Source organism: Gadus chalcogrammus, chromosome 17 (assembly GCF_026213295.1).
Source record: "Gadus chalcogrammus isolate NIFS_2021 chromosome 17, NIFS_Gcha_1.0, whole genome shotgun sequence".
NCBI lineage: Eukaryota > Metazoa > Chordata > Actinopteri > Gadiformes > Gadidae > Gadus > Gadus chalcogrammus.
The window spans coordinates 4,505,171-4,533,025 of record NC_079428.1 but is presented as its reverse complement, the minus strand read 5'-3'; the positions used below and the strand labels follow the sequence as shown (position 1 = coordinate 4,533,025).

General features: G+C 51.1%; 1 protein-coding gene across 2 annotated transcripts; it reads right to left on the bottom strand.

Moving 5' to 3' along the window:
• Positions 1–874: 874 nt before the first annotated feature.
• On the bottom strand, positions 875–27,352 carry arhgef11 (Rho guanine nucleotide exchange factor (GEF) 11). 2 transcript variants are annotated; one of them, XM_056575688.1, is made up of 43 exons: positions 25,701–27,352; positions 24,792–24,827; positions 22,874–22,888; positions 22,155–22,252; positions 21,553–21,657; positions 21,389–21,438; positions 21,098–21,155; positions 20,756–20,955; positions 20,329–20,400; positions 19,433–19,540; positions 18,901–18,949; positions 18,174–18,211; positions 17,768–17,857; positions 17,449–17,517; positions 17,110–17,214; positions 16,590–16,688; positions 16,379–16,421; positions 15,850–15,946; positions 15,527–15,649; positions 14,862–14,885; positions 13,897–14,026; positions 13,162–13,258; positions 12,681–12,710; positions 12,277–12,406; positions 11,461–11,679; positions 9,967–10,014; positions 9,365–9,519; positions 8,267–8,407; positions 7,789–7,865; positions 7,395–7,520; positions 7,135–7,252; positions 6,655–6,803; positions 6,240–6,315; positions 5,886–6,065; positions 5,443–5,524; positions 5,236–5,316; positions 5,015–5,073; positions 4,710–4,868; positions 4,034–4,258; positions 3,335–3,442; positions 2,575–2,933; positions 1,925–2,057; positions 875–1,530 (listed from the first exon to the last, which is right to left on the bottom strand). In XM_056575688.1, exons 1-43 carry the CDS (start codon positions 25,733–25,735, stop codon positions 1,481–1,483), a joined length of 4,446 nt encoding a protein of 1,481 aa, XP_056431663.1. In that variant the 5' UTR covers positions 25,736–27,352; the 3' UTR covers positions 875–1,480. The 2 variants fall into 2 exon arrangements, with proteins under 2 accessions (XP_056431663.1, XP_056431665.1); XM_056575690.1 differs by lacking the exons at positions 22,874–22,888; positions 24,792–24,827 and having other exon boundaries at positions 876–1,530; positions 25,701–27,351.
• Between the last annotated feature and the right edge of the window lie 503 nt (positions 27,353–27,855).

Genomic DNA, 27,855 nt, shown 5'->3' with positions numbered 1-27,855 from the left:
AGGGTGCGTGGGGGTGGGGCGTGCACACACACACACACACACACACACACACACACACACACACAGACACACACACACACACAGACACAGACGAGGACACACACACACACACACAGCTACAAGTATAACACCTGGGGGGGGGGGGGGGGTCACTGTAGTGGAGGAGGAGCTGGGGCGGGGGTGTGAGGGTGGGGCTGCAGAGGACATCAGCTCGGGGTCCACAGTTTTGTAAGCGTCGCGGTAGAGGGGGGGGGCTCTCCACAAAAAAAGGGGTCCCTCCCCACCCGGAGCGCGTCATTTGGACACACTGTGTGGGGGGGGGGGGGGGGGGGGGGGTCGTATCACGAGCGCATGCTGAGGAATCACGAGAACCCACCTGAGAAAAGGTGTCCGTCGGGTGACCCCATTAAAACAGCCTGTTGCTTTTTATGTCCACCGAAACGACATGGAAGCGGTCCGTGTGTGTGTGCTCCCTGTGTGCAGCTAGACCCACCCCGGTCGGACCCCAGACAGCAGCTGAACCCGTAGTGTTCCAGCCTCTGATCTAGAACAAACCAACGGTATGTGTGGGTGCCGGTGACCAAGACCCGGTCCACGTCTCTCAGTTAGTGTACGATGACTCGAACAACAGAAACAAACACGAGACTCAATCCAGGGGAACGGGACACGTAGTGTGCGGGTAACGACGTCGGAATTCCTTGAATGGTAATCCAGTGCAAATCCAGCTATTGGTCTACGGTAGACCTAGTCCTTGTTAAGGGGGGGGGGGGGGGGGGGGGGGGGGGGAGTCGTCCTGGGGAAGATGCAGACATGCAAAGAGATGCATTGTGGGTAAAGTGCTGGGGGGGGAGGGGGGGTGGGGGGCTTGATTATTATTTCTTTTAAAAAAGCAACACTTGCGACACTCAAGTCTTTCTGTCAGCCGTTCGGATTTTCTCTTAATATTTTGTAAATTGTTCAAAAAGGTGCGAGCCTACGAAGAACGCCGTAGGCAAAGGGGTTCGCATGTCGTTTCATCTCCACATCCCAGCTTCTCCCCACGTGTCTCTCTCTCTCTCTGTCCTCCCCCCACTGGGGATCCAGTCCTACTTCCTGTTTCGCCATCAAGCTCCTCCTACGTCCTGTCAAGCATCCCAAAGCGTCGCCTACTTCCTCCGGAGAAGACGGGGGGGGGGGGGGGGAGTTCCTGTAGTCGTAGTGGTCAAGCTTACTTCCCGGGGGGGTTTCCCATAGGACAACGGCAAACGGTTTCATGCACACCGTCCTTTTAGTGTTTCTCCTCCAACGGCCCAGTGCATGCTGGGAGTCAAGCAGGTGGGGGCTGGTTCGGGGGGGCAAGGAGTGGAGAGTAACGGTGTGTGTGTGTGTGTGCGTGTGTCTGTGTCTGCGTCTGTGTCTGTGTGTGTGTGTGTGTCTGTGTGTCTGTGTGTCTGTGTGTGTGTGTGTGTGTGTGTGTGTGAGGATGTACACAGAGTGGAGGTCAGAACCCGGTGGACTGGATCTTGAGTTCAGTCAGCGTTCCCTCGGTGCCTGGAGGGGTTCACAGGAGAGGAGGTAGAACGTTAGCGTTCACTTGGTTCTCGTTCAGAACTCCTGCTGCGGAACGTTCAGAGTCTAACGCAAAAAATAAAACGTTGGTCACCCAACTGAGAAATCGCAAGCCTTCTCACGGCACATTCTTAAAGGTTATTCAGAATATCAAATCATCAAGGTATTTCTAAAAGGTAATGCGTAACAGTAAATCGTTACCGTAATTTGTAAAGGTCGATTGTAAAGGTCATTCGTAAAAGTTCATTTGTCAAGATCAATCGTAAAGGTAATTCATCGAGGTCCTTCGTTAATGGTATCCCTAGCAGCAGGGCGGAAGGCAAACCTGGGTCTTCTCCTTCGACCTCCGAACTCTGGGTCGACCGTGGTCACTCACCGTCTCCTGAGGCGCGCTCCAACGATGGCGTCCTAGCGACGGTTGCCGGGTGACCGGGGTGCTCCTCTGGTGGCAGGCCGATGGCCGTCTCCCGGAGAGACTTGAGGAGCTGGTGGTGGGCGTTCTCCATGTCCTGGGGAGGAGCGGGGACAACATGGAGCTTTAAACCTATAAACACTAGAGGGAGCTAAAGTAGTCTGCAACAGTTTTTCACCGCGATTTTAGACTCTTGGTTTGAGGCCAACTGATTTAGTCTTTCGGTAGACACTTTCATTCCAGTGGATTTACAGAGAACTCTGATCAATAACAATAGCATTAACATGAAGCCTATTGATCAAGGGCCCCTTGCAAGTCGCCTATTTGTTCTTGGGGAATTTTTTCGCCTGAAGAGGAACTACTTCCTTGTTCTTGAAAAAGGACATTTTCTTAAACCCCTTGAATGGACCCGTTTTCACATTTAATTGTGTCAGGGTATTTGTGGTATTTCCAGGTCTGAATGCCTTTAAAGTGTTCCAACAGATTTTAGGAGACGCTGTTCTGGAACATTTGACCCCAAGCGTCTACGTCCCCTTCAATGACCCACCCAGCTTGTGTCGGACATCATTCCAGAGGACACGGACTAAAAGCAGTCATTCCGGTCTCTTCCTCACCTTCAGACGTTGCAACTTTGTCATCAGGCCCTCGATGGTGAGGAAGATCCCCTCCACGTTCTTGATCACATGACTCTGGCTCCCCGTCTGCGATGGGCCCAATTCCTCGTCCTCTTCCTCCTCCTCTAGCCTCAAAGCGTCCGATCGGTCGACGTCCGCCGCCGCCGCCGCGCCACCGCACACCGCCACCTCCACGTCGGCATCTTCCAGCCGCAGGGACGTGCCGTCCTGCGACGATGACATCACTTCCTGGCGGAAGGGGGGGCACTCGGGGAAGTGGTCGGCGGTGGGGGTGGGGGGTTCGTCGTCGGTGGTGCTCTCCCCAGCCTCGCTGGGCATCACCAGGTAGAAGAGGTTGCCTACGGCCGGACACACGGGCTCTCGTCAGGGACGGGGGAGGCAGAGGACGATCGCAGGCCCCATGCTAATGACTGTGTGTGTGTGTGCGTGTGTGTGTGTGTATGTATGTGAGCGCGTGCGTGTGCGTACAATTCTTTATTATTTTCAATCATGCACAAAAGCGGCTGATGTTACTGGTCTTAACACAAATGTATCCACGTGCACAGCCCTATGACGTCTGGTTGCGCTGGCTTGGTGACGGAACCCAAATGCTGGACTCTAAGGGGGAACCTAGAGGGACCCGGGATGGTCGCGAGGGCGAATGAGGCCCACTCTTAACCAAACAAGTCCCGACAATGTACCGGCTGCACTCCGACCACGGGAGCCGCTGCACCGGTCGGGGCAGGAAGGCGAGCATTACCGGGCGCCGCGGCTTCCCCGCCTCTCGGCTCGGACGACGGCTCGGAGGGGAGGGGGGCGACATCACGGGCGGTGTCGTCGGGGACAGAGGAAGAGCCCGCCACCACAGCTACGCACAGAGACGACGGACGGGACGGGGGGAGGGAGGGGGGGAGGAGGGGAGTGGGGGAGGAGAGGGGTTTGTGCAGGGGGGGGGGGGGGGGGGGGGGAGGGGGATGAGGCGAGGAGGAGCAGAGACAAGAAGTAGAACCGTTTGAGCGAACCCAGATCCATGCAGAAGAGACACCGAGAATTAGTTACCACAAGAGACCGTACTCATAGTGAAAGAGGAACGACACACCGAAAGTAACACTTCACATCCAGTACAATACGTTAGAATTAATAAGAACAAGCAGAAGTGAAAAGGTTGGAATGATATTCAAATCGAAAGGGGCATTTAAGACCGTGAGATCCCATGAAATCATTTATTATATTGATTTTCTAAATTAAAGCGAATACTCTTTCAGCGCATTTGAAGATTGGCCGAAAAAGTTTCACTAGATTTTTTTATCTGTTTTAATAATGACCCGCGACCCACTTGAAATGATCTGGGTTAAAATAAAAAAAGAGAAAAAAAAAAATCCTACATTTTCCTTGAAACTTTTATTTTGAAAGATCTCCATGGCAGTTGGTCGGCTGATTTGCGGCGGGCGTTCGTTACCTTTCCTGACGACCTGAAGCCCGAGTTGCTCGGTCGACGGGGGCGTGGCCTCGTCCTCCCCGTCCGATTGGTTGGTGCTCAGGACCGTCTCCAGAGAGAGCGCCCTTGGCCCGTAAGCGGACGAATGCCTCTCATTGGCCAGCTCGTTGGTGGGCGTGTCGTCTGAGTCGCGGCTCCACCCGTCCTCCTCCAGATCGTGGAATATGAGTTGCCGTAGCGACTTGACTGCAAGCGCACAAAGAGACGAGGAAACGGTTGACAAACCTTAAGTATCAGTATCAGTATCAGTACCTTAAAGGACAAATCCGGTATTTTGAACATTGAGGCCCCTTTCTGGCTTGTCTAGGGTGACATTTTTACTATTGGTCCTGTCTCGGGTAATTGGCTCATTCCGTATCTCCCCTGCCTGCTTCACAATGGCATTCGTTTTCAGAAATGTGCAACTCACCGGCAGATTTTCAAAAACGGCTTGTAACGGCTAATTACCCTGGTAGTATAATATGTCCCCTTTAAGAGCTGTACTGATGATAAATAACAGTGATATTTAAGTCCATAAAAATGTCTAAATATTCACTGTCGATATCTCTCAAATAAGACCGTGGTGTGAGAATATGAGCCCTTGAGCTTCGGTCAGAAAAAGCAAAGGTAAAGTCTCCAAACATGGCGTCCTTCTCACCGTCCTGCAGAGCCGCCTCGGCCACGCCCATCTCCGGCCCGTCCCCACGGAACCGCTCTTCCGATAGGCCCGCGGGCTCGCTGGAGATGAGCCCGTTGTCGTCATTGGACGACCCTGTCTCCATCTCCATGGAGACCAAGCTCTCCGTCACCGAGTCGTCTGGACGATTGAAACAGTTTAGAAGGATTTCGGAAAAGATACTAATGAACAAAAAAGACAAACGTGTAGCATTTGACTTCTTACGGCCCCTGCCCAAGTATTTGGTCACGTTTCAGCGTTGCCAAGGCACACGGGTGTCCTCTTACCTGATTGGTAGATGTGGTTGTTCGTCGAGATTGGGGAGGAGTTTACTAGACTGGGGAGACTGCAGCAGAAAAACACACAAACGCAAAAACACAGATAGGCGAAACAACGTTATTATTATTTTTTTGCCACCAGCCTGGTATTGTTAATTGAAGCGGTCAACGTCGGTCAGGCAGGAGAAACATCTGATCCGGACGCTCGATAAAACCCAGTAAAGACTCACGATATGGGAGCGGAGGTGTGATTGGTTGAGGGAGACGAGCCACCGGCCAATGAGATGGTCTTTTCAAGGATGTCTTTCCACCTGAAACAGAACACACGCGATTCAGAGCCCACAACGAGGATGACAACAAAGACACCGGCGGACACTGAGAAGCACAGTCAGAAGTGGATGTACTGAAAGTATGCACGACGGAACGAGGAGACCTACGTGTTCTTGTCGGAGGCCGTCCCGGCCACCAGCTCGTATATCTGTCCCTCTGTGGGGCTGATGATGTACAGCGCCTTGTTGTCTGGGTCAGGGGAGAAGGGACGGCGGTTATAGAGGAGGCCGATAAAAGGGCAGACAGAGAAGCGGAGCAGGAGAAACTCAAAGCTGTAGAACACACTCATCGTTGTTCACACTGTTCTTAGCAGAGCTGCATTTAGTGAAGTACAGGGTATTCCGAACCTGCAGAGGCCTACAGACACCTGTGGACATGGGGATCGAACCCTGTGCCTTTCAACTTGGCTCCAGGCACTACATACCCTTACCCCGTTATGAATACACACACAGACACATCAAATAGTCGTGTGTGTGTGTGTGTGTGTGTGTGTGTGTGTGTGTGTGTGTGTGTGTGTGTGTGTGTGTGTGTGTGTGTGTGTGTGTGTTACCTGTGGCGACGGAGCGGACCAGCAGGGAGTCCAGCCGCACCACGGGGCTGAAGGCCGTCTTGGAGTCGCCTCCCCCTCCCGTGACCCCCAGCCAGCGGGACGGCCCGCGCAGGACCAGCCGGTCGTCTGGGCCCCGCTGCAGCAGGACCAGGGCGTCCGACAACAGCAGAGCCTGGATCTCTGGAGAGAGAGAGAGAGAGAGAGAGAGAGAGAGAGAGAGAGAGAGAGAGAGAGAGAGAGAGAGAGAGAGAGAGAGAGAGAGAGAGAGAGAGAGAGAGAGATGGTAAGAGGCAAATTCAAGCACACACACACACACTAGATAAAACAGACGTGTGCTTGACGTGCTTGACGTACCTAGCGTCTTGTCTTTGTTGACCTTCCAGGTGAGGGGACCCTCGTGAATCATGGTCTTCGCTGTGAGGTCCAGACTCTGCAAATAAACACACCAGTCCATCAATTAACAAACAGCCAATCAAAGCACAAGTCCATCAATTAACAAACAGCCAATCAAAGCACCAGTCCATAAATTAACAAACAGCCAATCAAAGCACAAGTCCATCAATTAACAAACAGCCAATCAAAGCACAAGTCCATCAATTAACAAACAGCCAATCAAAGCACAAGTCCATCAATTAACAAACAGCCAATCAAAGCACCATTCCATCAATTAAAGAACCGACCATCAGAGCAATGACATAAATCACAAATAGATCGACCAATCAAAAGGGAGGCTTTCCATTACACCGTTTTGAAAACAAACTGAGCTCACCTTGAACTGGGGGGCGGAGTCCAGCCTGCGCTGGTATTGGCTGAGGTGTTGCCGGTGTTCCGTTTCCCTGACGACCTCGTTGACAGCCTGCAGTATCCCCCGGCAACAGGACTGCGCCCGTTGGAGGGGCTGGAGGTCGGGGGAACCCGCTGCACGACGGAGGGGCAGACGGGGTCACATCGCCATAACAACCAGCATGACAAGCATCCAACCGGTCAACAGTCATGCGATCCATTCATCATCACTGTTATGGTGGCATTTGTGTGGGGGAGGGAGGGAGAGAGAGAGAGAGAGAGAGAGAGAGAGAGAGAGAGAGAGAGAGAGAAAGAGAGAGAGAGAGAGAGAGAGAGAGAGAGAGAGAGAGAGAGAGACAGAGCAACAGAGAGACGGAGACAGAGTAAGAGACATAAAGCGTCATAAAGAGGGCAGGCATGATGGCGCACAAGAAGGGCCAATGTGGGCCGGGGGACAGTGACTCACCCTCGGTGTGTTTGATGATGTTGCCCAGCAACAGGGGGTACTTGGTCAGCCTCTGCATCTCGGACACCAGCAGGTCCTTCAGCTGTAGCCTCCGACAGTGAGGGCTAGCCTCACACTCCTGCACACACACACACACACACACACACACCTCAGTGCCTTCGTACATCTCACGTTAGACAGCAGCGATGTGTGTGTGCCTGCGTGAACCTGCAGGCGCCCGTGTGTGTCTGTGTGCGAGTGTGAGCGGGGGGGGGGGGTACCTGCATGACGTGGGCGAAGCGGGGGTCCTTGCGCTGCTTGCTCTTCAGCAGCTCCAGGGCCTCCGACTGCTGGCTGCACAGCTGGGAGGCCTGGTCCGCGAAGCCCTCGCCCGCGGGACCCTCGAACTACACACACACACACACGCATAATTAAACATAGATATACACCGACATGGATGGAAAAAGATAAAGACAGGAGACACACAGACATGAATGCATATAAACAGTGATACTGTAGAGACGGATGAGCGAAGGACACGGCAACAAGGATTTCCTCCTTTCAATCCATCTTCACGTTAAAGATGAGTAGTGAGTGAGTGAGTGAGTGAGTGAGTGAGTGTGTTTGTGAGTGAGTGTGTTTGTGAGTGAGTGAGTGAGTGAGTGAGAGTCTCACCCTGCTCAGCATGATGTCCCCTATCTCCTCCACGATGGTCCTCTCTCTGCGTTTCTTCATGGCTTCACACAGGCTGGCTGTAGGCCAGAGAGGAACGTTACAGACGCCGCACTGCTGCTGAGTTCCACCTCACTCCATCGTCTTTTGTTATTAACACTTTGATGTTCTCTATAACGTTTGTGAAAGTAGAGCTACAGACTGTACGAGAGAGAGAGAGGAAGGTGGTAGAGAGAGCTACAGACTGTACGAGAGAGAGAGAGGAAGGTGGTAGAGAGAGCTACAGACTGTACGAGAGAGAGAGAGGAATGTGGTAGAGAGAGCTACAGACTGTAAGAGAGAGAGAGAGAGGAAGACGGTAGAGAGAGAGAGAGAGAGAGAGAGAGAGAGAGAGAGAGAGAGAGAGAGAGAGAGAGAGAGAGAGAGAGAGAGAGAGAGAGAGAGAGAGCTACAGACTGTACGAGAGAGAGAGAGGACTCACCGTGGAGCCGATAGACCTGGGGCAGGTTGGGGAAGATGCAGGCCAGCTCCTCGGAGCTCAGCACGGACCTCATCTTCTGGAAGAACACCTGGTCCAGCACCCGCAGCGTCCGCAGGTGGGACACCTCCGTGGTGAACAGCTCTGGACGGGACACGCACAAACACACACAATGAACAACACACACATAGACACACACTTGGCAGTGGAGTAGGAATATTACTCATGGGAGGGAGGAAAGAGGCCGACAAAAGTGTCTAAACCCGTCAGATTTAACCCAGCCTAGTCCCAAGGCCAGGAGAGAGAGGGTGGAGGAGGGGAGAGGGTGGAGGAGTGGAGAGGGTGGAGGAGGGGAGAGGGTGGAGGAGGGGAGAGGGTGGAGGAGTGGAGAGGGTGGAGGAGAGGAGGAGAGGGGGGATGAGAGGGGGGGATGAGAGGGTGGAGGAGAGGAGGAGAGGAGGGATAAGAGGTCGGAGGAGAGGAGGGATGAGAGGGTGGAGGAGTGGAGGAGTAGAGGAGGGGAGGAGAGGGTGGAGAGAAGGGTGAAGGAGGGAGGAGAGGGTGGGGGTGGAGGAGAGGGGGGATGAGAGGGTGAAGGAGGGAGGAGAGCGGGTGGAGGAGAGTAGGGATGAGAGGGTGAAGGAGGGATGAGAGGGTGAAGGAGGGATGAGAGGGTGAAGGAGGGAGGAGAGGGTGAAGGAGGGAGGAGAGGGTGAAGGAGGGAGGAGAGGGTGAAGGAGGGAGGAGAGGGTGAAGGAGGGATGAGAGGGTGAAGGAGGGAGGAGAGGGTGAAGGAGGGAGGAGAGGGTGAAGGAGGGAGGAGAGGGTGAAGGAGGGAGGAGAGGGTGAAGGAGGGAGGAGAGGGTGAAGGAGGGAGGAGAGGGTGAAGGAGGGAGGAGAGGGTGAAGGAGGGAGGAGCGGGTGGAGGAGGGAGGAGCGGGTGGCTTTGGGACGAGGTTAGACTGGGTTAGGTTACTGGGTGGAGGACTGGGTGGAGGACTGGGTGGAGGACTGGGTTAAGTTACTGGGTGGAGGACTGGGTGGAGGACTGGGTTAAGTTACTGGGTGGAGGACTGGGTGGAGGGTGGGGGGCGGTGTTACCGTAGATGACCGCCTGGCGCTCCGCCTCCCGGGGGCTGAGGGAGCCGAGGAGGTGGGGGGGAACCGTCTCCTGCCAGGGGTGTCCGTCACACACCTCCTCCTCCTCCTCCAGGGCCCCGCTGTCCGGGATCAGGGCCAGGGGGGACTCCACGCTCCTGGGGGGGCACAGGACACACACACACACGTTACACCAACACACACGTTAGACCAACACACACCGCCACCCACACACCCTCCACACTCCTGCACAGGACACACACACATGTTACACCAACACACATGGTACACCAACACACACACACGTTACACCAACACACATGTTACACACACACACACACACACACACACACACACACACACACACACTCCTGAACGAGCACACAGACACACACACATGTTACACACACACGTTATACACACACACACTCCACGCTCCTGAAGGAGCACACACGCACACACACACACACACACACATACGTGTGTGTGTGTGTGTCTGTGTCAATGTTTGTCACGAGAAAAGACACAAACAGACAGGATCCCACACACTCTTATCCAGTGTGTGTGTGTGTGTGTGTGCCCCCATGTGTGTGTTTAGTCCGTACCTTCGTCGAGAGCGGGGGGTGTACGGGGGCGTGGGGTTCTCCAGAGACCTGGGGGGGGTGAACAAACCAACACAAACATGAGTCTGTTGACTGAAGACGCTGTTAAAGACGTTTCATTCATTCACCCAGCAGGCTGGCTGACTCCTCGGTACACTGACAGGAGGGATGTCTGGATCTACCGCCTCAAACCGTCACACACCGTGTGATACAACTCTGGGTATGAATGTCGGATTGTGTACAGTGGGCATGTGATTGTGAATCTAAATTGTACACAAGCGCTAGTAATAATTGTACTTGATCAGTGTGTCATGTTACTGTAGGTTAAAGGTTACCTTCAAAATAACTTGAATAGGAAGTACTGACAAAGTTTGTTTACTATTGATCGAATATTCTAAAAGTAGAACTTCGGGACTCTTCAACCTGGACCCTATTTTCCGATCTTTTTGGGTGAACCGAACTAATGCAGAAACTTCTTAAAACGCATGTTTCCACTGTTCCCTCCCTCCCTACACAACCACTCAACTCTGGTGGTTCAGAGTGAGACATCTCCTCGGTCAAACCATACGAGACACAACGTCAAAAAGACGGATGCTCGACTTCTCCGCTACGTCAGCGGGTAATGTTAACGGTGTGTGTTGCGTCGGGGGCTACGTCAGCGGGTAATGTTAACGGTGTGTGTTGCGTCGGGCTACGTCAGCGGGTAATGTTAACGGTGTGTGTTGCGTCGGGCTACGTCAGCGGGTAATGTTAACGGTGTGTGTTGCGTCGGGCTACGTCAACGGGTGATGTAACGGTGTGTGTTGCGTCGGGGGCTACGTCGGCGGGTGATGTAACGGTGTGTGTTGCGTCGGGGGCTACGTCAGCGGGTGATGTAACGGTGTGTGTTGCGTCGGGGGCTACGTCAGCGGGTAATGTAACGGTGTGTGTTGCGTCGGGGGCTACGTCGGCGGGTGATGTAACGGTGTGTGTTGCGTCGGGGGCTACGTCGGCGGGTGATGTAACGGTGTGTGTTGCGTCGGGGGCTACGTCGGCGGGTGATGTAACGGTGTGTGTTGCGTCGGGCTACGTCAGCGGGTGATGTAACGGTGTGTGTTGCGTCGGGGGCTACGTCAGCGGGTGATGTAACGGTGTGTGTTGCGTCGGGCTACGTCAGCGGGTGATGTAACGGTGTGTGTTGCGTCGGGGGCTACGTCGGCGAGTGATGTAACGGTGTGTGTTGCGTCGGGGGCTACGTCAGCGGGTGATGTAACGGTGTGTGTTGCGTCGGGCTACGTCAGCGGGTGATGTAACGGTGTGTGTTGCGTCGGGGGCTACGTCAGCGAGTGATGTAACGGTGTGTGTTGCGTCGGGCTACGTCAGCGGGTGATGTAACGGTGTGTGTTGCGTCGGGGGCTACGTCGGCGGGTGATGTAACGGTGTGTGTTGCGTCGGGGGCTACGTCAGCGGGTGATGTAACGGTGTGTGGTGCGTCGGGGTGCGTTTGATTCGCCTCACCGGGCGGAGCTGCTGGAGGCGGAGGAGGAGGCGCTGTGGTGCAGCAGGGGCCGCAGCGCGGGGCCCTCGCGCTCCTCGCCGCAGTCCTCCATGTCCACGTCGCTACGGGAACGGGGCACCGAGTCGCCCGCCCCCGCCGAGGCCCCGCCCCTCCGCCGGCCCTCGCCCTGCGCCTTCAGGGACTCACTGCGGGCGAGACGCACCGAGGCCACTGTGGGACTGGGAGAGAGAGAGAGAGAGAGAGAGAGAGAGAGAGAGAGAGAGAGAGAGAGGGGGAGAGAGAGAGAGAGAGAGAGAGAGAGAGAGAGAGAGAGAGAGAAGAGAGAGAGAGAGAGAGAGAGAGAGAGAGAGACAGTGAGAGAGAGAGAGAGAGAGAGAGAGAGAGAGAGAGAGAGAGAGAGAGAGAGAGAGAGAGAGAGAGAGAGAGAGAGAGAGAGAGAGAGAGAGAGAGACAGTGAGAGAGAGAGAGACAGAGACAGAGACAGAGACAGAGACAGAGACAGAGACAGAGAGAGAGAGAGAGAACGCTGATGTTAACTCCCAAAGTTCACTCATAGACAGCCTCAAGAAATCTTTAAACACGGTTTCAAAACATTCACACAGACCCCTCGCAGCACATCAACACAGCAGCGCGCTACGACTATTAGCATGTTGTGTGTACACATTCATAGGCTTACACACACACACACACACACACACACACACCACACACACACACACACACACACACACACACACACACACACACACACACACACACACACACACACACACACACACACACACACACACACACACACACACACACACACACACCTGTCCGCGCTGTCCTCCCCCAGGCTGCTGGAGGAGAGCCTCTGGGGGTCTCCGTCTGCCCCCTCCTCGCCCGGTAACTCAGAGTGGTTCTCAAACTGCTGGATCATGTTCCGCACACTGCCCGACCGCACTGCAACACACACACACACACACACACATATATATATATATATAGATATACAAGTATAGAGAACATATAATGCAACACACATACATTAATGTAAGCATATTGTCTGACCGCACAAACACACACACACGCACACGCACGCACGCACACACAAACACACACACACAGACAGTGTGCAGTAGGCCTTCTGGACTACATAACGGTGGTTCTTGAGTGTGAAGGAGAAGGGAGGAGAGAGGAGAGAGGAGATAACCTCAACAAAGGAGAGAGCGTGTACCTTCAGTCGGGGACAACGGGACATGGAACGCTACAAAACAGACGTTAAAAAACAAAAATGATTCAAATGAGAAAACAAACCAAAAACAATTACAACGGTCAACAGAAAAATCAATAAACTGACAAATAATAAATGTGCCTGCAGGAAAATGAATAAAATTAGGACAAAAATAGGTAGAAATTATATAAAGCTGGATTTGGATAAAAAAAACATGCAAGGGTTTGTGTGTTTGTGTGCGAGGGTGTGTGTGTTTGTGTGCCTGTGTGTGTGTTTGTGTGCCTGTGTGTGCTCGGGTGTCTGTGTATGTGTGCTCGGGTGTATGTGTTTGTGTGCCTGTGTGCGATCGGTGTGTGTGTGTTTGTGTGCCTGTGTGTGAGGGTTTGTGTGCCTGTGTGTGCGAGGGTGTGTGTGTTTGTGTGCCTGTGTGCGATCGGTGTGTGTGTTTGTGTGCCTGTGTGCGAGGGTGTGTGCGTTTGTTTACTGGACTGGGAGGCGCTCCGGGGCTTAATGTACTTCAGGATGGGGTTCCTTCTCCGATCCTCCCCATCCTTCTCCTTCTCCTTCTTGGCGCCGCCCAGCTAAGGGGAGGGGGGGAGGGGTTACAACCAACTGTAACCATAAGAAAATTCACCACAGCCGTCGTAACCACGGGAACGGCCACAAAAAGAGTGGTACCCACGGCCACGCTAACCACCGCAGTCGTATCCACGGGAACTGCCACCCAAAACAGTAGTAACCAGGGCCACGCTAACCACAGCAGTCGTAACCACGGGAACTGCCACCCAAAACAGTGGTAACCAGGGCCACGCTAACCATAGCAGTCGTCGTAACCACGGGAACTGCCACCCAAAACAGTGGTAACCAGGGCCACGATAACCACAGCAGCCGTAACCATGGGATCCGCAACCACAGAAGCAGTAACCGAGGCCTCGCTAACCACAGCAGTCGTAACCACGGGAACTGCCACCCAAAACAGTGGTAACCAGGGCCACGCTAACCACAGCAGCCGTAACCATGGGATCCGCAACCACAGAAGCAGTAACCGAGGCCTCGCTAACCACAGCAGTCGTAACCACGGGAACTGCCACCCAAAACAGTGGTAACCAGGGCCACGCTAACCACAGCAGTGTAAGCCTTACTACTTAAAAAAATTAAAAAGTTCTGAATGAATAAGAATAAGAATAAGAGACCAATAGAGCGCCAACGCCTCTCTTACCTTCTTGGGCTTGGGGAAGAATTGGAGCCACTTCTCCTTCTCGACTCCCAGCCCCGGGAACACCTTGGAGTCCCGCAGCTTGATGCCGGAATGACGCAAGTACAGCAACACGGCCGACGCAAGGGGAGCACTGGGGGAGAGAGAGGCAGAGAGAGGCAGAGAGAGAGAGAGGGTTAGAGAGACAGAGAGAGAGAGAGAGAGAGAGAGAGAGAGAGAGAGAGAGAGAGAGAGAGAGAGAGAGAGAGAGACAGGGAGAGAGAGAGAGAGAGAGAGAGAGAGAGAGACAGAGACACAGAGAGAGAGAGGGCGAGGGTTAGAGACACAGAGGGTGAGAGAGACACACACAGAGAGACAGAGACAGAGAGAGAGAGAGAGAGAGAGAGAGAGAGAGAGAGAGAGAGAGAGAGAGAGAGAGAGAGAGAGAGACAGAGACACAGAGAGAGAGAGGGCGAGGGTTAGAGAGACACAGAGGGTGAGAGAGACACACACAGAGAGACAGAGACAGAGAGAGAGAGAGAGAGAGAGAGAGAGAGAGAGAGAGAGAGAGAGAGCGAGAGAGAGAGAGAGAGAGACACACACAGAGCGAGAGAAAGAAAGCGAAAAGAGAGATTGACGGAGAGACAGTTAGAGGGAGAGTGAGATCGATAGAGAGAAGGGACAACCACAGTGTTACCAAGAAGAGGGGAGAGAGAAGAGGGGGAGAGGAAAACAGGGGAACACGCAACAGAGACAGAGCAAGGTGAACACGGTTGATTGTATGAGAAGGGGAAAGAGGGGAAATTGAGAGAAGGAACGAAAAAAAAAAGGAGGCAGAGGGAGAGAATGAGATCACGGGGAACGGTAGAAGGCGAAGAGCGGAGAGCGAGAGAAAGAAAGAGTGAGACACAGAGGGAAAAGGCCGGAGGACAAGTAGCTTTGTCATTTCGGAGAACATCGTACAACATGAAAGATGGACGCCACCTCACCTCCTCTCCTCTTCGTGCTTGGAGCTGGAGGAGCAGAGGACAGAAGCAAACAGAAGAGACCATTAGTCCACCACGTACAGCCAGCGATTACTGCGTGGTCCGTCAGGGCTCTGCTGCCGCAGTGATATCCCTGTTGCACTACTGTGGCAGCCTCGGTCACATGACACTCACACACACATAAAAGTGACTATTGGTTTGAAATTCAAAAACATTCAGTCATGTGATGTCATACAGTCGGCCTGAGGTAATGATTCACATGGAAGAAGGGTTTGTTGGCGTGCCGATGAACTTTGGTTCATTTTCCCTCAGTCCCCAATGCTACCCGACCACTTCCTGAACAGATCTCGGCCTATTGCTAGGCAACCCCCGAAAGCCTAACAGAATTCTGGTTGTTCTCTCTGTGTGTGCGTGTGCGTGCGTGCGTGCGTGCGTGCGTGTGTGTGTGTGTTCTGTACAACCATCTGATTGTGAAACGCTTTCGCTCAGTTTTATATTCATGGAATATTAAGGTCATGTGACGACGACCGAAACCGGGAATGGGCGTGGCCCTGAGCTCGTTAGTGGTGCTTAACGAGCCGGCTTCGGGTTTGAGGTGTAGCAGTGGTGGGGGAGGAGGAGGTTGGTGGTGGTGGTGCATGGGGGGGGGGGGGGTGGGTCAGACTCACAGGATGTCCCAGAGGGCAGTGACCTGCTTGTCCACCACCTGCCTCTCCTTGGCCGGGTCTCCGTCCAGGTGCTGCAGGTCCCCCTCCCCGAACAGGGAGCCCAGACCCATCATCTGCTTGTTCCTGGGGGGGGGGGGGGGGGGGGAGAGGTTAGTAGTGCCTGTAGTGATGTGTCTGGTCCTGGGTGTAGTAGTAGTAGTAGTAGTAGTAGTAGTAGTAGTAGTAATATAAGTAGTATTAGTAGTAGTAGTAGTAGTATTAGCAGTAGTAGTAGTAGTAGTAGTAGTAGCAGTAGCAGTAGTAGTATAGTAGTAGTGTATTACCTGTAGTCCTGGATCTGGTCCTGGATGTCGGGCAGCACCAGCTGCTGGAGCTCAGACAGGGGTCCTCTGACGTCCTCCTGGGCATGCAGACGGGTCTCTGCACCAATCACAGGGAGGGCATGCTGGTCACCATGGTAACAGGTTGCACACACAGCCCGCTCTTGCACAACCAATGCGGGCTTTCACAGTAGAAGCGAAGTTACCACAGTAGAACTGCACCATCCCAGGAAGAGCGTTCTACTACGGTCAGGTAATGCTGTGTAACCACGGTAACATGGTGGTATCACACACGCCCACACCACTAGAGGGCAGGAGTGGTTACGACTTTAAATGTGCTAAATAACAATTGATGCCCTCTAAATCTGCCCCCAGAGCATTTGGTAAACAGAAATAGAGGCCGACATTCAAGAGAGACAGAAATTCAAGAGAGACAGAAATTCAAGAGAGGTTGAGAGAGAGCAGGAGCAAGAGAGAAAGATGGAGACGGAGAGAGAATGAGAGCGAGAGCGAGAGAGGGAGAGAGACATACCTATTTCTGTGAGGTACTCCTCTCGCACTTTGATCTTCAGAGGCTGAGGGGCAACAGTAAAGCATCAAAATCATCAGGACAGATTCTCCTGAGATAAATATTAAACTTGAATTGTGAAAAACATGCAACCACCATCCCAATACAGTCTGAACACATGAGCAGTCAAACAGTGGTTATCTTTCGGGGTGTGTGGGGGTCATGTGACTCTTACCGCGTCGGGGTCCAGGAAGTGGGAGCGCACCTGGGGAGCCAGGGACCGAGCGTCCTTGGGGCTGGAGCCCAGGTAGGCCTCCACGGACAGGTAGAACAGCTGGGGGGGGCGCACACACACACACACACACACACACACACACACACACACACACACACACACACACACACACACACACACACACACACACACACACACACACACACACAGGTTCAAAGTCAGTCAGGGTTCACATCAAGGCCATTACAACTTTCTAACCAACTTCCTCTTATCTGGTGGGAGTGTGGACAACATGGAGTGAACCTCATGGCGTTCTAACACATGGTGCAGAGGACGCTTGTTGAGCTCTGCTGGGTGTGAGAGGAGAGAGTAGAGGGAGGACAGGAAGGAGGAGAGAGAAGACAGGAGGGAGGAGAGAGAAGACAGGAGGGAGGAGAGAGGAGACAGGAGGGAGGGTAGAGGATAGAGGAGAGAGGCAGAGAGAGAAGGGGATGAGGTGGACGACGGGTGGCGCTCTGACCAGGGGGTTGGGGTCCAGCAGCTGGGTGAAGACGTAGCGCATGAAGACGGTCATGTGGGCGGGCCGGGCCTTCAGCAGCTCAATGTCCTGGAAGGGCCCGTCCATCTGGGAGGGGGGGGGGGGAGGTGGAAGGACAGAAAGAGAGGAGGGAGCAAAGTGGGGAGAGAGGAGGTGGGGATGGAGCCAAAAGGTGTGAGGTGGCGACAGTGGAGAGGAGGAGGAAGGAGGTGAGAAGAAGGAGGTGAGGGAGAGGGGAAGTAAACAAAGTGTTAAAAAAGAGAACAGAAACTGGCAGCATGTTGATGACATCACAGAGGACGCACGAGCGAGACGTCTCACCTCGTTGAACGCATAGCCGCCATCTTCCTCCTCCTCTTCCTCGGGGCCAATAATCTGGGCCTTTCCTCCCTGTAACACACACACACACACACACACACACACACACACAAAACACCCACGCACACACCCATAAGGAAACATTGAAGGACACATTGTGTAGTGGACAGAAGACGACAAGAGACAGAAATCCACAAACAGGTCTGGGTCCATGCATGTATAAATATGCATGCGTTAAGTTTATCGATTTAAGTTCATAACTAATTCAATATGCGGTGAATAGGACAGAGGGCATCCCTGGGCGTGCACGCGGGGAGCTCACCGCGTCGCCAGGAGTGCGCACGTCAGAGACCTGCCGTCGGAACAGGGGCGTCCTGAAGGAGGAGGGGGAGGAGTGGGGGCTCTCAAAGGCCTGGGAAGAGGAGGATGAGGAGGAAGAGGACAAGGAGGGGGTTGGGGAGGGTCAGAGGGTCGAGTAGGGAGCAGCGAACTCAAACCGACGGAGGCATGGTGTGTGCGTGTGTGTTAGGGCTTTGACTTTTGCCCAATAATCATATTCGAAGTTCGTTTGTTTATTAATATTCAAATATTTATTAATAATAATTTGACCATTAAATGCCTTCAGTAAGACCTGGATTGCGCTTCGCGAGGTTTGTTTACCGCGTTGCTATGGTTACCGGTCTTGCGTGTGTGTGTGTGTGTGTGTGTGTGTGTGTGTGTGTGTGTACCTCTATATCTCCTTCACTGGAGTCAACTGAGAGTCTCCCTACAGGGAGGGATGACAGAAAGAACACAAATAAACAAAAACACTTCAAAACAACACACAGAATGTGCCAAGAGTTCAACCATATGGAAAGGAACTAGTGCTGTCAAGCGCTTAAAATATTTAAACGCGATTAATTGCATTAATGTCATAGTTAAATAATTTATATTCTAAATATCCCTTGATTTTGATCCTTGCAGCGCCGTCCGGCAGCCTGAGCTGTGCGCCCGCAACCTCTCACTCACTCACCACACGCAACACTCACAAACTGTCAACAAAGGTCAAATCTGTCTAGAGGGGTGTAACTGAGCGGCCCCTCCTGAAGTGGTACAGCCCAGGTGGGCCTTGAACTGCGATTGGTCAGAAAGACGTAACAGCTAATGACAACATTGACCACTCGTGCAGGCTCGAACAGAGGGACACCCAAACACACACTTTTAAGGAGTTTTTCACCCGCTCCGTATCCTCGCTTGCCCCAACAAGTTTGTGCGGCGTGCTTGTTGTTTTGTTTCCGGTGTAGCTAGATCCGGTATGTTGTTGTCGTTTTTTCTAACGTGACTAGATGTTGCTAGACAGCAGGTGAAAAAAACGACAACGTTTGCCAAGCCAAAAGAGCGTAAATCGCGCGCTAACCTGACTCACTAAAAAGAACCAACAAAAAGAAACAAGCAAAACCAAGCGGCAAGACAAACCTTCCCCGGCGACTAGGTAGTTGGTGATGGGGTCACCTCGGCCTCCGTCCTGGGGAAGGGAAGCACAATGTATATTTGGTTGCCATGGTGACTCAGAGCACTTCACAGTTAATGATTCTCACACACACACACACACACACACACACGGTTGATCTAAATAGTTGATCTGATAGCCACTGTTTACTCTGAAAGGTCATGCATCAACAAACGAAACCGGTAGACACGTTCAGGGCGGACTGAGGACGTGGCCATCGCTTACGGGGGTTTGCCCAATCTTGGCGGAAATGATCGCAATCTAAACCCCCGCGTTAAAAGGATTACCTTTATGCAATGTTGTTTAGATGTAAGAGAGTAAAACCCTTCTGACCTACTACTTAATAACGGACACAGAGAGCTTTGTTCTCTTACTGTACATTTGAAGAATGTGAGCAAAAAAACCTCATTCAGTTATATATGAGGCACAACGATATAGACACCAGTGCTCCATAAAACAGATAAATGAACAGCTTGGGGATATATATAATGTATTCACCAGGTCCTGCTGAATCTTGATCCTGACTTGGTGAGCCCTCCTCTTCGCACTCTCGATCCGCTCCTCCAACGACGGCGAGGGGTTCCGGGACAGCTTCTCCATCAGGGCCTGGCGATTGGAACAGTTTTCACTTATAAAACGTGCATTAGCTCTACTTTGTCGGTACAACCTTGACGCACCACTCGGTGAATCAGGTTTTGTTTTCATAAATCATCGGCGGGTTCATTCAGTAGACCACTGAACCTCTGTAGAGGGGTTGTTCGCGGCATACGGCTCGTGATTGGTCATGCTCAAACTTCCACATTTCTAATGTTTCAGGAAGAATATAGAGGGGACGTGCATATCAGAGAGAGTGTGTGTGTGTTGTGTACCAGTGTTTCCGTTAGAAAATATTGGTGCCGTTCATGAGACCTGGAAGCATTCACTTTAAAGTTGTTGTTTTTTTTTTTTACATGGTGTGTCTTTTTACAATTTATTCGTTACCAGCATTCGTATTGTTGATCAGCAGTGAAATAGTCTGCCAAAGACGTTGACGTCGCTTAGCAACCAAAGATGCTGGGGTTGACAAGTTACCGGACTACTACCCATGCAAGTGAACAGAGCGTTCCACGGCATTGAGAAGACCCGTGTAATAAAGGCCTATAATATTTCTGTTTATGGCATCGATTTCTCCTCAGATTAGGCCAATAAAGCAATGATTAAAAAAAAAAAAAACACAAACGCACAAATGACCACTGTAGCATATTAAAACACAACTCAAATTGCGCAGAGAATTATTTCAATTGGTCATTCTGAACGGAGACATTTAGAATTTTCGGTCCTCCTCATTTTTTTCCGGTCAACGACCGGTAATTACCGGACAATGGAAACTCTGGTGCGTGCGTGTGTGTGTGTACCTGGAGGTCAGCCTCTTCCTGCTGCAGCATCTTCTGGAGGATCTGACTGGCGTGTTTCTGCACCTCAGCATGCTGCACCAGATACATACGACACGGAGGTCAAACGGTAACACAGAGCAACCAAAATTGACTTGACAACTTAACTCAATTTATTAACGTAAAAGAATAATTATATATATATATATATAAATTATATAAAGATTATCTAGCAATTTATAGTTAGTTAGTAGTTCTATCTAGGTCTAAGGAATGAGGAATTTTAGGTGACGGTAAATGGGTCAGGTATGAATTTATTGTTTGTATAAATATCTTAGAAATATAGAAACTGAAACCATTGAAGGGAAATCACCCATAAACAAACCTCATTATCTTTCGACATAGCTAGAGGACACGCTATACTTCTAATCAGTAAAGTATATGCGATTACCTGAGGCGGTTTGGGCCCTGTGATTCGCTGGGAGGGGCTGCTGCTCATGCCAGCGGGCAAGGGAGGCGGTGGGGGAGGCGGGGCTTCTCCGCCCAGCGAGGTCCTCTGATTGGGTAAGAGGTCTGCGGACAGGGGCTCTAGGGGCAGGGTGACGCTGGAAGGGGGCGGGCCCTGAAGCGTCAGCGCCACGTAGGCTCCGGCTAGGGAGAGACGGAGAGGCGCGGAAGAAGGAGAAGAAATGAAAAAATCGGATAGAATCAAAGACTTGAATAAAAAAAATCCACAAAAATATCGAATTTACATTTTTAAAGATTATCAGATGGTGTATTCGTTAGTACTCACATTTAATGAGCTTCACCACTTCTTGGTGGGACATGGAGGACACCAGAGATCCGTTCACCTGTAGACAAGGAAGGGAAGAGAAAGAAAATGAACATAATTACAGCCTCGATTAGGAAATATAACTGAACACAGAGCTGAACACTGGTTTATGATGGATGGCATAGAGGCCATTTTGATCAAGGTAAATGGATCACGTTGCACATTCTATGTGGGAATACATCAGACATGTTGTATACTTGTTCTTGTTGTATACTTATATCAATAATATTATAGTCGGTAGTATTTGTTCACCTTTATGATGCGGTCACCCTCTTGGACGCCGGCCTTTACCGCAGCGCCCCCTGTGGACAGAGATAGAGAGAACCAATATGTTAACAGACTGCTAGCAGCTAATGCTACTGACCCTGATCAAGTGAGTGAGTGTGAGTGTGTGTGTGTATGTGTGTCTCTCTGACCTGGTCGGACATTCTGCACCAGCTTGACCCTCTCGCCACAGACGGTGAAGCCAAAGCCAAGCTGGTCCTTTGGGACCACCACACACCTCTGGACCAGACCAGAGCCTGGGAGAGAGAGAGAGAGATAGATAGAGATAGATAGAGAGAGAGAGAGAGAGAGAGAGAGAGAGAGAGAGAGAGAGAGAGGAACGGTGAGAGAGAGAGAGAGAGAGAGAGAGAGAGAGAGAGAGAGAGAGAGAGAGAGAGAGAGGAAGCGACAGAGAGAGTGATTGACAGAGAGAGATAGGGACAGAGGAACGGTGAGAGCGAAAGAGAGATAAAGAGAGACAGAGAGACAGAGAGAAAGAGAAAGAGAGATAGACAGAGGGATACACAGAGAAAAGGAGATACCGGAGGACAGCGACAGATGCAGAGCGAGAAAGAGTCAATTAAATGAACGTCCATGAGCAACCCCATCCCATTTCATCAACCAGCATAGAACAAGCAAGTTGAAGTCCCCATATCTGTAACCCATGCATGGAGAGCCATCCGCCCTAAAGACCTCCGCCCTCCCCCCCAGTTACCACTTAAGCCCCCCCCCCCCCCCCCCCCTCCAGACCTACCTGTGCTCTCTGTGGTGGGAGACTCCCCCCCCGGGTCCCTGGGCGGCTGGCCGGGGGAGGACTTCCTGTCCGAGTCCCCGATGGTCAAACTGCTGAGCCTGTGCGGGGGGGGGGGGGGGGGGGGGGGGGAAGAGAGAGACATAAGCAGAGAGCAGAAAACTCTTGAGGTAATGGGTGATGGGAGAAGGTTCTAAGGAGCAGGCTGTGTGTGGGGGAGGAACCTAGGAGGGGGGGGAGACAGACAGAGGCAGATCTAAGTAATAGATCTGCTGCCCCTCATTGATCCCTGTTCATGCGCTCAATAAATCCTCCCTCGGGGTTTGAAGGTTTCTATTCCATTCCACGAATAACAATAAGTCAACAAAATGATCCCCGATACTGAGTGAGATGGGGGAGATGTTGCTCGTGAGATGGGATTGAGGAAGAGTGAGATGGGATTGAGGAAGAGTGAGATGGGCGTGAGACACAGAGTGAGACACAGAGAGAGAGAGAGAGAGAGAGAGAGAGAGAGAGAGAGAGAGAGAGAGAGAGAGAGAGAGAGAGAGAGAGAGAGAGAGAGAGAGAGAGAGAGAGAGAGAGAGAGAGAGAGAGAGAGAGAGAGAGAGAGAGAGAGAGAGAGAGAGAGAGAGAGAGAGAGAGAGAGAGAGAGAGAGAGAGAGGGGTCACTCGACGGGGGTGGTTGGTAAGCAGCTGAAAGCGGTTGATCAGGAAAAACTCACCAAGCCGCGAAAGGGCTGAAGGGGGGTGGCAGCGACACAGAGGACAAAATTAAAAGGCAGCGGAGAGACACAGACAAAAAGAGAAAAAGTAGGAAGTTAGAATGAAGCGCAGTGTCAACCGAAGCACGATGACAAAAGAGGAGCGGGCACCCGTGGACAGACATGGACCCCCCCAAAAACCCACCCAGATGCCTTCAAACATCAACACTCCACACACTGAAGGCCTCGTTCACGCTCTTTACACAGGGGCGCATCGTAGGCCCACCACAGATCGTAACACTTAAGGGCGGGTTATGGTTCCACGTCGACGCAACGCAAAGGGGGCTCACGGACCCGTTACGCCCTTGCGGATCCCCCTTTCATCCACCGCAAGGGCCCAACGTGAGCCTCCCAAAAATTGTAACGGCAAGGGGTTGCGATTGGTCTGCTCACTTAAACCCGACACGGAACCGAAAACATGTTCAGGACTGCGTTGAAGCGTCTGCGCGCGCGGTCATTGCGTTGCGTCGATGTGGGACCATAACTGAGCCTTAACTAATGGGTGTCCTGGTTTTGTGTAGCCGCGCCCATGGGCCACGGTCCATGTGTGAGACCTTCCTTAGGCCTAAAAAAAGAAAAAGTTTGGTTCTGTTGGTTGTCAGTTGAGGTCATGGGTAGGTAGGGAATTTTATTTATTTATTTTTATTTATTTTTTCAGCGGCAGCGAATGATAGGTAGGTTGTTTTCATTTAAAAACGAGAGAATGCGCTCATCCTCGTACAGAATGAAGAGGTGCTGTACAAAAACGTAATTATAGTTTGCATTTTTTTTTTCTTCCATGATCATAAAATAATTTGGGTCGCCCATAAATTGACAGGGACCGGGACCAAACAATTATTTTTTTTAGGCCTTAGTCTACCATCCCAGATACACCTGTGGTTGCCCTACGACGGTGCCTTCCTGAAGAGGGTATATTACACCGCCGTGGGAAACAGCGATAATCAAGCGGCTTTTGGCCGACTACGCTCAGTCGGGTACGCAAGCAACGGCGTGGAAAGCAAGCAACGTAACCACGCCGGCTATTTAGTGCTGCATAACGGCCGTAGCAGCAGGTTCTAGTCAATGAACCAAGTTCAAGTCAATGTATTTCATTGTCTGATATTTTTACCAACTTGGCTGGCAAGTCATGGTGGATGCATTGTTTACAGAAGCAGTTTCTTGTTGTTTATGATGTTGTTGTTGTTTTTTTTACTGCAGCCACAATTTGTATTAGCGCTCAGATGAGTTAAAACGTTGGCACCATCAGAGGCAACATCCTCTGGGATGAGGCTTGGGAGGTTTAGGCTTGTTTGAACATTATTTTCTGCAGAGGTGGTGGTGGTTGCGGGTAATACAAAAAGCTCCTATTTGGGCTGAACGGATGTTGGTTGGGGATGTCACCCAATCAGATTTCAAACAGGGATTGGAAGACCAGGCAACATGCAAGCAAGCACATATCGATTATTATAGCACAACAACAAAGGGCGAATGGTTTTGACAGTTCACAAACCGGATGCATTACAAATCTGACACTGGCAGTGATGTAGCAAACAGAGACTGTTTCCAAGGAAGAGTCTGCCCATTTCCTCAAAAGAAAAAATGTTTTCCTTGCCTTGGTACCAGGGTCCAAAATGAACAGCAGATGGTACATTCTAACCCTAGAATGTACCAATCCACAAATCAACACAAATGCTTGGCCCGTCATTTGTTCAGCTCTGGCCAGGGGAAAAGGTGGAATTCTGAAAGTTGATTTTCGGACCCACCCTACGAGCGGTGACGCCATGAAGCGACACACAGAGGACACACCCGAGGTCGGACAACATGCCCAAGATGCACACCACAATCTGTAGGCTTCACCGCCTCAAACCGCACAGTGGCTCTCGTTGGACAGCCGTCCTACCTGAGCAGGTGGGAGTTTCTCTTATTGGCCCTCCCGCTGTCACATGACACACAGACACGGGAAGCGGTGGCAGGCACGCACGCAGGGAAGAGGGGTACACACACACGGGAGACAAGTGGAGATGGGAGAGAACAGGAGAAGCATGTGAACGAAGCCGATGCACACAGAGTGAGAGATGAGAGATCAACGCAGTAGTGACAAATACTTCAGCGCATTGCCCGGACCAAGTCGCCCACAGTGCATTGCATGGAGAACCGTCAAAAGGTGGTAAATAAATGGGAGAGGGCAAGGGAAAACATAGCTGATTGAGAAATCACAAACACAAACAACAACAAAAATCAATGACAACATTCACAACACTGAAGCCCTTTGGCACACCAAAGCATCCACATGAGGTCACAGTATCTCCATCATCAACAATGTGTCACCAATTGACGTATCCACTCTCACGTCAACCGACACACACAAACACACATGTTCAGAAGTCTTTTTTTCTACCACCAAAGTGGCAGCTTGCCTGGCTTGTTCTTCCAGAGGTCAGACTGAGAGGATGAATCTCAGATAAAGAAATATTGTTAACTGTAATCTGGTAGTGCAACCGGTTTGTTTGGTTTGTGTGTGTGTGTGTGTGTGTGTGTGTGTGTGTGTGTGTGTGTGTGTGTGTGTGTGTGTGTGTGTGTGTGTGTGTGTGTGTGTGTGTGTGTGTGTGTGAATGACTTTACAATCTCATTACTTAACTTGAGTACATCTGTGATTTTTTTTAAAGTCCACACATTGAGTGGGACTTTCCCTTGTAACCAGTCATTACTTTCGTGCGGCAGGTTTTGAGGGAACTTCTAACCTCTGATTGGATTCAATACAAGAACTTGTTCTTTCGGTTCCCACAAGCGCCCTCTCAGTTCTTCTTACCTGTCCAATGTGGAAGACGGTTGCCGGAGGCTCATCTTGGCAGGGGCCAGCCCACTCCCTGCGGCCGTCTTTAATGTGGCGTTCCCAGTGGTTCCGTTAGCTGCCCACTGTAGTCTCCATCATCACCGCCTCAATCCTCTCATGTTCTGATCCAGGCTTTTCTTGGTACTCGGTTCCCACAATACGGTACCCCATTCATGAGTCCATAAGGTTTACATCTACAGACGTGTCTGTTTGGATGTACAGAGTCTCGCTTGTGTGTGGCGCGTTATTTGTGCGTGTGTGTGGTCAAAAGGATTAAAACGAGACTGCTTGCGTTTGGGCTCATTAATTATGCATGGCAGGCGGATGCTTCCCTTGTTTCTACGAGGTCAACAACCCCGCCCCCCCGCGTCTCATCTGAAGTATATCAATGGTGGCTGATTCCCTTAAAAAAAAACGCTCAATGCATTAACACTGATCACAGCAAACGCATACAAATAGAGCATCACTCCTACAACTGCCTGCAATATGACAGCTTGTCAGAAACATGAACTGTACCGAGCTTATTTTACAATACATTCAGACATATTACTTAAACAACAAACGGATTTCATGTGCATCTAAACAATACCCGTGTCCGCATACACTCACTACCCCTTATGTGCTCATCCAAATGTTTGCATTGCCTGTGATTCTCATCTCTCATTCTTCATTATCATTTGATCTTGTGTAGGAGGCGTCTGCATTGCTGCAACTGTGACTATAAAAACCTAAATGCAGCTACCAAGAGCGAAGGTGCAACATTCATACTTATCATACTTGACAAGCCTGCAATTAAAGCGTCTTGTACCAGCTCAATGTATAAACTAACTTACTGTAAACAACAGTGAACCCAGCAAAAGACAACGGTGTGCGTTACATCCCTCAACTATACAACAGAGCTGTTGTACAATAAAACAACGCAAACTACTACTCAATCTGCATATTTGATTGGCAATTCAGCCACGACAAGAATTGCGGCGCTAGCAATTAATAACCAGCATATATGCAGCGGCCTGCTATGTGCTGCCAGTTTACTGCAGATTGGGCCGACGTCAATCCGCGGTGTCGCGTGGGCGCCGAGGCTGGACCAAAACACTTTCGTGCCGGCTGCGGCATACGCTATCAAGTCGTTGCAGTGTGGAATGCTGATGCTAACAAGCTATGTTTGTTTGTTTAGGTGCCAAAGCCTTAACCTACGCAAACGGCTGTGGGTATGCGTTGCTGGAGTCCAGGACACAGCAAAAAATTAATTCGAGATAGTACAAATATACGACAAATCCAGTGTCCTGTTTTTGTGCGATAAGATCCAATGCTACTCGATAGCCCAGTAGCTTAGTCCAGTAGAGGTGTCCTTTGGCTCCTCTTCATAACAAACCACAGTTATATTATAGGAATTGTCTTTCCGGGTTATTTTTGAAGTGTCAGCAAGTAATAACACGGCTATTATTCCATAGTGCATAAGCGAGATGTTAGTTTCACTCCATTAAAGCCCTGCTCAGCAGCTATCCTGCAGTCTGCCCCGGCTGTGTTGTGCAGGTCGCTGACTCGCTGCTGCTCATCATGCTCCGTATTGGCTCTTTCGCGCCCTCTACCGGATGCAAGTTGTATTGACATCCATCTTTAGCTACTAAACCTAGTGATTGACTAGCCTGGTCCTACCAGACCATCGTACTTCATTTCATTTGTACTGAAGTGAAATTAAAATTGAGCGGAATTTGGTAGGTGGGCGGTGCCAGGCTAGTAATTTCCTAAGCATGAACTATACTATCGGTCAAGTAACTTAGTTGTCTGATAGTTTAACGCATACACATTATGTAGCACTATAAAAAGAAACCTGGGGATTCCAATCATGTATAGCTATTATTTTAACGTATGGTATTGTAGAATATAGGCCATGGAAAAATCACCTTTTTTTTAACCAGGACGTGACATTCAGGTGGCCTAGTAGGCCTATTAATAGGAATTGGAACAAATGTTTTGTATTATCATTTAATAAGGCCTATGTTACTGCATCGGAAATCAAATTCACTAATAAAAAGGGAAAGTTTGTGTAAGAATAAGTGATTATGTTTGTGAGATTTCATAAAAATGCTGCTATGTGAAACGTTAGCCATAAGCGGCCGATGAGAGA

What these genes read in the sequence shown, in the direction of transcription:
- arhgef11 (XM_056575688.1), bottom strand. Translation starts at nt 25,735, where the DNA reads ATGAGCCTCCGGCAACCGTCTTCCACATTGGACAG. An exon ending in CAGGGCCCAAACCGCCTCAG is followed by an intron (nt 20,401 to 20,755) that starts GTAATCGCATAT and finishes TATCTGGTGCAG; the next exon opens with CATGCTGAGGTGCAGAAACA. An exon ending in AAGCACGAAGAGGAGAGGAG is followed by an intron (nt 14,027 to 14,861) that starts GTGAGGTGGCGT and finishes TCTCTCCCCCAG; the next exon opens with TGCTCCCCTTGCGTCGGCCG.